The sequence below is a fragment of the Heptranchias perlo genome, chromosome 35 (genome assembly GCF_035084215.1).
Source record: "Heptranchias perlo isolate sHepPer1 chromosome 35, sHepPer1.hap1, whole genome shotgun sequence".
Taxonomy (NCBI): Eukaryota; Metazoa; Chordata; class Chondrichthyes; order Hexanchiformes; family Hexanchidae; genus Heptranchias; species Heptranchias perlo.
Window position 1 is genome coordinate 5,271,749 of NC_090359.1, and position 9,444 is coordinate 5,281,192.

Below are 9,444 nucleotides of genomic sequence, written 5' to 3' on the forward strand. Positions count from 1 at the left end.
AAAAATAGACCAGTTGGGCTGTGTTGTAGTTTCGATGTAACTCGATGTAACTCGATAAATGACTGAGAAGAACTCTGTGCTGAAAATATGGTAAAATACCGGGACTGAGGTTAAATTTGGGGTTTGAAAATTGCTGGTCACAGGTCACAGGTTTGGCTCCGTTTGATTTTCCGAATCAACATTCCCAGCAACCACTCTGAAGAATCCGAATTTCCTCCTTTAGCTGCTGGGCTACCATCAATAAGTTTCCCGAAGATCTGCCATGCCTGACCAATTGATGCCGGAATTGGACATTTTGGAGGAAGTGAAGGACCGCCAAATTTTGCTTGAATTTTGGTAGGTGTTTGCGAAATAAGTAGACGTGTGTGAAGTAAAAAAAAGAGAGCTTGCCTTCATATAGCGCCTTACACGACCTCAGGATATCCCAAAGCGCTTTACTGCCAATGAAATATTTTTGAAGTCTAATCACGGTTGTAATGTAGGCAATACAGTATATAATGCTTATAATATATAACGTAGAAGTACATTTCGTTGAGCTGTGTGACTGTTTATAAGGCGTGTCTATTAAACTCAGTATAAGCAGGCAAAACAGAGTCGCTGCAGCCACACATTTAGCAGCTATTTTGCTTATGCACCAATAGAGAAATTCTTACTGCTCCTCCCTATTTTGTTGCTCTCTCTAAGAGCAGACTTTCGGGAAAGTGTATTGAACTTCAGTGACGGTAAAACCACCCTGGCTTCAAGTTGAACAAGGTTGAACTGGCGACACCTGTATTTGACAGGGAGAAGTGTTTAACATTGTTCCCGAATTTCAATAAGAGACAGCACGGAAAGATTTGTAGCGCTGAATGTCACTCGGATGGTGATTGAAGTGAGAGTGTGGGTGCTAAAAGGTATCAGACTTGTGAGAAGAAAGAAATCAGATCAGCCCAACCGAACTCAGTATTAACCAACCAATTGACAAATTTCAAATACAAGTGGTTTTTCTAACTATCCAAATGTTTCTGATAAAAGTGCTGATCAGAGAACAAAGCCATTTTCTGAGATGCCCGCCTGAGTTGACAATGCAGCGTCTTGGCTGGACGGGCAGAAATTGTCTGCTGTTTTATCTCTCTCCTGACCACTGCCTGAGGCTGAACTAGACTGTTCGCAACCTTGGCGTCCTATTTGACTCTGGGCTGAGCTTCCGACCCCACATCCGCTCCATCATGAAGACTGCCTACTTCCAGCTCCATAATACTCCTGGCCACCAGTCCTGCCTCAGCTGATCTGCTGCTGAAATCCTCATCCATGCCTTTGTTACCTCGGGACTCGGTTACTAAAGTACTCTCCTGTCCGGTTTCCCACCTTGCACACTCTCTAAAATAGAGCTCATCCAAAATTCTTGCTGCTCTTGTCTTAACTTGCACCAAATCTCCTTCACCCATCACCCCTGTGCTCGCTGACCTACATTGGTTCCTGTTCCGGCAAAGCCAATGTATTAAAATTTTCGTCGTTGTTTTCAAATCCTTACATGGCCTTGCCCGTCCCTATCTCTGTAACCTCCTCCTACCCTACAACCCTTCGAGATGCGTTCCTCCAATTCTGGCCATTGAACATTCCCAATTTCCTTCGCTCCACCATCGGCGGCCATGCCTTCAGCTGCCGAGACCATAACTTTTGGAATTCCCTCCCTAAACCTCTCCACCTCTCTCTCCTCCTTGATGATGCTGCTGAGAATCTATCACTTTCACCAAGCTTTTGGTCGCTGTACTAATATCTCCTCATGTGGCCCGGTGTCAAATTATGTTTGATAACCACTGCTGTGAAGCGCCATGGGGCTTTTTACTACGTTAATGGCGCGATATATAAAAGCAAGTTGTTGTTGTTTTAAAGGATTTGAACAGAGGACTGTCAGAACTCTGCCTCGTTGAGCTTTGTACTCTCGGGACAGAGATATGTCCGTGCCATGTTTGCATACATTGCACAGAATTCACAGCACAGGGATAACCCATTCGGCCCAACTGGTCCATGCCAGCTTTATGCTCAACACGAGCATCCTCCTACCCATTGGAATTTTATCAAACCGCTTCATTTGTGGCCTTTTAATTTTCAGAATCCAAATACACGTCAGGGACCCTTTTCAAAATTCCAAGAAACGTGTTCAGGAGAATCCTTGTTTCTGTTGTACATGATGTAGGAATCATGGACAGGTAACCCATGAGGTCCACATCAGCTCATTTATGACAACCTTTTTCTCATTGGTGAGAACCAAAAAAAGAACTTTATCAAGTGGGTAAAACGGCAAACTTTTCCCACACGGGGATTGGAAAAGGCCGCTTGACCTTCCAGCGGATCTTTAACTGGAAGCTGAGTAATTTCACCCGTTTACACCATGAGACTAGGAAGCATCTTTCCATTCCCAATTTACAGACTTGACAGTTCAAAGCGATGTATATCTGCTTCAAGAAAATAGGAATTGTGCATTTGTTTTTGTTTAGATTTAAAGACATGTGGCCCGCCCTTTCACCCAATCAATTGTCGCCAATTTCCCCACTCCCTCCTTTAAACAAATAAAACTGAAACGCTATTATAAAACTCTCTTCTGCTTTTGTAACATGGTAGGCCGGAGGAACCTAAGGGTCCACAGGGCAACACTAATAAGTGGATGCATTTCGGAGCACGCCAATTGTATCGTCAACGAGAATGGGACCAGATATGAGGGACTTCAGGAATGTGGAGAGACGAGACAAACTGGGATTGTTCTCCTGAGAGCAGCGATGGTTAAGGGAAGGTTGAATAGATGTGTTCTAAATGATGAGGGGTTTTGAAGAAGTAAATAAGGAGAAACTGTTTCCACCGGTAGGAGAGTTGGTAACTGGAGGACACAAATGGAAGAAAATTGACAAGGAAACATAGCGAAGACAAGGAGTGTGGTGTTTCAGGACAGGGAGCGTCCTGTACAGAAACAGAGAACTGTGTTATACCGAGACCCGGGAATTTAATATACCGGGACCTGGAAGTCCGCGATATCGGGATCGGGGAGTTTGCCATAAGGCGACCGGGGATTGTGCTGCATCCGGACCCGGGAGTGTGCTGTTCCTGGATCCGGGACCGTGCAGTACCAGGACTCTGGAATGTGCTGTACCTAGATCCTGGAGTGTGCTGTTCCGAGACCCCCGAATTTGCTGTACCGGGTCCGGAGAGAGTGCTTTTCCGGGAGCGAGGACTTGGTGCTGTGCAAGAACCTGGGAGCATACTATACTGGGACTCGGGAGTATGTTATGCTGGGACCTGGGAGTTTGCCGTACCAGGACCGGGGAGGTGCCGTATTGCGACCATGGAGCATGCCGCACCTGGATCCGGGAATTTGCTTCAACGGGACCTGGGAATGTGCTGGATCTAGACCAGGGACTGTACTGTACCGGGACCCGGAAGTGTGCTGTACAAGGACCCTGGGGTGCGCTGTACCTGGACCGAGGAGTATGCTGTACCGGGACAATTCATTGTGCAGTTCCGGGATGCGGGAGTGTGCGTCACCGGGTCCCGGGATTGGAGCAATATTGATCTGCTGCAGATCTCTTTGTCCTCTTACAATCTCTGTAACGGTGGACCGAGTTATCACTGGGCTAAGTGTCGTTTCGTTCAATTCACAACCTGCTTTATTCAACCACAGGTAAAAGATACAGAACACTCAACATCTGCGCGGAAACTGTGACAAATAATAAAACACACTTAGACTAAGGAGCAAGGGTTGATTGGAATTAATGTAGAAACTTTGATGCTGTTTATCTACTTGTCCCAGTGACGGTGCACAAATTAATAACCTCCACAATCTACCTGCTGCCTTGACTGTTTTCTGGTGTCGATCTTGGAATTCAAAAAGACTTCCTTAAAAGGTCGGCAGAGATAACAGAGATTTATAAACACTGAGGTGCTAAACATCTTCTGTTTGACCGGACATTGTTCACAAATGGATTATTTATGGAAATAATCACAAGGGGTCATTCCCAAAATAACCGGAATGCGAGCTGAGCACAGGACTGTATAAAGCAGCTAACCGCTCTTGGGCAAGTGTACGGTCAAACCGCATCTGCAGATAGATCATGTCTGGGTCCTATCTGGTGAAGAATGGCTACATTAACTTACTTTTAAGACAGAACCAGGGTGTGAAATGTTTCACAAAACATTAAGGCGAAAAGAAGCCCCACATTAAATTCGACAGAACATCGAACAAAAATACCTGAAACTGTGAGAAAGTGTGAGATCTTCTCATCTAATTAATTTGACCATCATTGCGAGGGGATATTTCACTCCATTCCTCAACTCCTCTCTGAATTTCCTTTGGGTCACTGCATAAATAAAAGTGTTCGTGCAGCAACTCAGGAGCTGGAGCATGAAGCCGATTTCTCGTACAAATGTGGGCAGGGGAACAGGATATCCCAAATAATCCAACCGTTTCAATATAGAACACACCATGAACACCACCCATAACAGGATGAAATTTCCAGATATAACAAATAGTACAACGATCGATTTCCTTCGGTTCTCCATCTCTGGGTCACTGGAATTCTTCCCACTGCTCGGACCCCGGATTCTCCTGCGGGCTCTGCTGGCCACTAAAATGTGTCTGACCGTCAATATATTGAACAGTACAATCAAAAGAAATGGAACAAATGGAGTGAAAATATAATGCATTAATTCAATGGCCGCCCAGGCCAGCGAACGAGATACTTCGGGTGTCACGCGGCAAAACCAGGGACTGTTCGAAAGCCAATACTCATTTTTATACAGAAAATACCAGAAAATGTTCTTCAAGCCGCTCAGCACGGTCACTGTTCCGAGAACCACAGCCGCCGTCTTCTCGGTGCAATATTTAGTTTTCAGCTTCTGGCAACAAATGGCCACAAATCGATCAAAGGTGAAAGTGACCGTGAACCAAACAGAACAATCCGTGACTGCATAAAGCAGGACGGCGTGGATATTACACAGTCCAACGTACCACAGAAATATAAATTCGTCCCAATAAACAATAGGAACCTGCCTTAATATCAGATCGAAGATAACTACCAGTAGATCTGCCGCTGCCATGGCCACCAGGTAGCGAGTGACACATTTGGAGAGACCGCATTTTCCACGAGACAGGATCACAATCGTCACCACGTTAACTGGAAGCAAGACGGAAATTGGGAAATGATTCACCAGACTCAGGAAAAACACTAATTTGTTGCGTTTCCAGTGAAATAAAGGAAGGATCAGGTGAGAGAACAAGGACATCAATGTTCTTCACAATAACCTGAAATGCACCAAGAAATTTGCAGGTTGGCTTTGCCTCCAGTGATGGAATCTGATTATTTTAGCTGTGACGGGCTTTGTAATCAGTGTAATGAATCGGCAAATAAGTGAAGCAACTGGATAGAATGAAACATCGTTAAAAACGGAAACTTAGTTTGGAATGAATATCGAAGCAACCAAACGGAAAGCGAGAGCCTCACCGACACCTGAGCAGGGGCGGGGTGGGGGGGGGGGGGGGCGGGGGAGGATAGTTGAGATTCTTGCATGTTTGAATTGCAGTGTGTGTGCGGTAGCTGCTGGGGTGATACCTGGATTTCATGTCCCGAGGTGGGGAAGGGATAAATGGTCCCTGGGAGGAAGAGGAATGGTGAAATCGCTAATGCCCTTTGAATGGAATAGTGAGCGAACAACACCCAATCTGTGCTCATACGTTGACGATTGTCACTTGTTCAAGGCATTAAAAGCATCTGGACAATGGCACAAATCAAACCCGCCCATCCAATGTTTTAATGTACATACGAGATAGGAGTATCGCAACATAGGAATTGCTGGATCAAAAAACACCAAGGTCCATCGAGTGCACCTTCTACCTTCATGGTCGTCACATGATACAACAATAATGGAGTTGGCGACAAATCATAGCAATCAGTCTCTATCAATCAATTAATGAGGTGAGGAAAGCCCCGAGTTTAGAAACGTTTGAGAAACATAGATCCAAAATCACCTTTTCCTTCCCAAGCATGTGACACTAACCATGTGTCATGTCTCATATTACTCAACTGCTGCACCCAAAATGTTATTTTCTGAACGAAAGCTCGCTAATGAATCAATACTCACTGTTTCCACCGTCTCCCTAAGGAGCCTGTTCCATAGGTTGGCTGCTCAAACACAGAAATATTCTTTTTGCAGCTTAGTTTTGACTTTACCCCCCAACTCACCCTTCAATTGCAGGCCTTAACCTTTACTGTCCTATTGTTCTAACAACGTGAAACGGAAACAGCCTGCCGTGGTCCACATTATCTAGTCTTGAGATAATTATTCCACTTTTCTGCTTCTGGTCGAAAATACTAAATATTTCAATCCCTGTTCGTTTTCTATATTAGAAGTGATGCCCAATCTGATACTCTGCTCCCTGATTCCCAATGGTCAATCATTGGATGAACGGAGTTACAGTCACGATCAGCTCCAAGATCGGCAATTGGATATTCAGGGTCATGTGTGATGCTCCGCACCAAAAATACAAAGGTAGAAAATGATAATATAATGTCGTTAATTTTGCAGGCAAGTTTTCTATTTACATTACAGGTAACACTTGTAACAATCGTGGAATAGTATGCCTGGTAGTATAATACACAATAGATTCAGAGAATCATAGAAAGTTACGGCACTGAAGGAGGCGATTGGGCACATCGTGTTCATGCCAGTCGAAGCGAGCAAACCAGCTTGATCGCACTTTCCAGCAATTGGCCCGTCGCTTCAAGTGCACATCGATACTGTTTAAATGAGTTGAGGGTTCTGCCTCTTCTACCCTTTCAGGCAGCGAGTTCCGGACTCCCATCACACTCTGGGTGAAAATAATTCTGCTCAGTTCCCCTCTAATCCTTCATACCAACCTGTGATTACAAATCGATCTGAATTCGAGTCAAATAGTGTTAATCTTGCTCTTTCCCTTAAGTAGTAGGAATTCAATAAACTTCCAATTCATACAGCGAAAATGCACGATCAAATATTGAATGAGTTTCACTATCAGAATGCGACCCTTACATTGATTGAGGGTCTCGATCAGAGAAACAAAGCACTGTACAAACCTGGCACGGGATTAGATTATCAATGCAGATCAATTATTAGAAATGAAACCATTAAATGATCTGAATAAATTAAATAGTAGCTCACTGAACCATTCTAATTTAACCATTCAGAAATAGTGACACCAATGCAGACCATGAAGCGGTGGAAAGCGAGAGAGTTGAACCAGATTGGATCATCAATGCATTTGTCATTTATCTGGTAGGACTCATCTGTACAACTAAATAACTAAATTGAGCCGAAATTGCAGACCGTGTTAGATAATAAAACGTTTCTCACTTGTCAGTCGGACTCAGTATTTACAGCACAATGCACACTTTTAATTAACAGAAAGATCCAGTAACATGACGTGTGTTGTCGTCTGAAAGAAGACCGGGATCTTAATAAGATCGCCTGGAATGGGACTAATAATGGCAACTAAGGACACACTTTTCATTGAACTGACACCAATGAATGGGAATTCACATCACTGGACCATGGGCCATCATCATACACACAAAAGAGCAATGGAAAGAAAAAACATAATTGCACTTTGAAAGCGTCTTTCACAACCTGAGAACCTTCCAAAGTGCTTCACAACCAATGAAGTTTGCAGTGTAGTCACTGTTGTAATGTAGGGACAGTAATAAAATAAAGAGATGAACAGGCGGACAAAGATGCCGCGTACAGATAAACTCGGCTTCCTGAAGTACCAGGTGCAGATTGTATCTTACCCGGGACACCGAACGCAGCCAGGATGGGGTAGTAAATCTTTTGTATGTCATTAAGCGCCCATAGAATCTGGAGCTTGATCATAAAACTAAGAGACATTATTTCCCCTCCAGTAAGAAGCGATGATTCGATGGTTGGTCCTCGTGCTGGGATCAGTTCTCCGATTGAAACATTGAGTGGATTTTCCTTAATTATAGCAGAGCGAATTCAACCGTTCGGAAAATGAGGTCCCGCGCTGACTGGGTTTAATCACAGTCACTGAACAAACACACTGTTTACACAGGAGATACTTCAGAACTTGTCTTCCTGGAGACTTGAATATCCACTAAAATCATAAACATACAAGTTGGTGTTAAAGGGCAACCCCGAAAAACCGAGATATATCGGCTGGCTTTATAAACATACCCCGGTAAACCCAGATATATCAACTGGTAATCGCAGTAAACCGCGATAAATACAGATGTACAGGCTGGTGATCTTATAAAACCCTGATCAACTCAGATATATTGGCTGGTGATCCAAGCAAACCCTGATAAACCAAATATACATGTTGTTGATCCCAGTGAACTCCGATTGACTCCTATATATAGTCTGGGGATTGCAGGAAAACCTGATAAGCCCCGACACTAATATATCCAGATATGTCGGCTCTTGTGTCAGCAAACTGTGATAAACCGCGTGACAGGAAACAAAGAGCAGTGGTGAACGGTTGTTTTGTCGGACTGGAGTCAGGTGTCCCTTCGTGTTCCGCAAGGGTCGGTTCTGAGACCACTGATTTTCTTCATATATATAAATGACTTGGACTTGGGTGTAAAGGCCACAATTTCAAAATTTGCAAATGACACAAATCTTGTAAGGGTGGTAAACGGTGATGAGGATAGCGATTAGACTTCAAGAGGATATGGACAGGCTGGTGGCATGGCGGGCACGTGGCAGATAAAATTTAACGCAGAAAATGCGAAGTAATACACATTGGTAGGAAGAACGAGGAAATGAAATATTAACTCTATTGCACAACGAGAAAACGGTTAAAAAAGCAGACGGGATCCTGGGCTTTTTAAATGGGTGCATAGAGTACAAAAGTAAGGAAGTCATGGTGAAACTTTATAAAAGACTGGTTCGGCCACAATTGGATTATTGTTTCCAGTTCTGGGCACCCGACTCTAGGAAAGATGTGAAGGCCTTGGGACGATGCAGATGAGATTTACAAGAATGATTTCAGGGGTTTGAGTTACATGGATAGGCTGGAGAAGCTGCGGTTGTTCTCCATGGAACAGAGATAGTGGCGAGAAGATTTGATTGGCGTATTCAAAATCATAAAGAATCCAGACAGAGCAGATAGAGAGAAACTGTTCCCATTGGCGGAAGGATGAAGAACCAGAGGACATAGATTTAATGTGATTGGCAAATGAACCCAACATGACATGAGGAAAAACGTTTTGCCACAGCGATTGGTTAGGATCTGTAATGCACTGTCAAAGGAGGTGGTGGAGGCAGATGCAATCATGGCCTTCTAAAGGAACTGGATAAGTACTTGAAACGGAAAAAATGCAGGGCTACGAGGACAGGACTTAGGACTGGGGCTAGCTGGATTGCTCTTGCACAGATCTGGTGCAGATTCGATTGGTCAAATGACCTCCTTTCGTGCTGTAA

The 9,444-nt window shown here is 44.1% G+C and overlaps 1 protein-coding gene across 1 annotated transcript; it reads right to left on the bottom strand.

The window, feature by feature from the left end:
- Window positions 1-4,251: 4,251 nt before the first annotated feature.
- LOC137301980 (probable G-protein coupled receptor 139) lies at window positions 4,252-7,890 on the bottom strand. The gene is made up of 2 exons (XM_067971696.1): window positions 7,794-7,890; window positions 4,252-5,147 (listed from the first exon to the last, which is right to left on the bottom strand). Exons 1-2 carry the CDS (start codon window positions 7,888-7,890, stop codon window positions 4,252-4,254), a joined length of 993 nt encoding a protein of 330 aa, XP_067827797.1.
- Between the last annotated feature and the right edge of the window lie 1,554 nt (window positions 7,891-9,444).

What these genes read in the sequence shown, in the direction of transcription:
- LOC137301980 (XM_067971696.1), bottom strand. Translation starts at nt 7,890, where the DNA reads ATGTCTCTTAGTTTTATGATCAAGCTCCAGATTCTATGGGCGCTTAAT. An exon ending in GGCTGCGTTCGGTGTCCCGG is followed by an intron (nt 5,148 to 7,793) that starts GTAAGATACAAT and finishes TCTTGCTTCCAG; the next exon opens with TTAACGTGGTGACGATTGTG.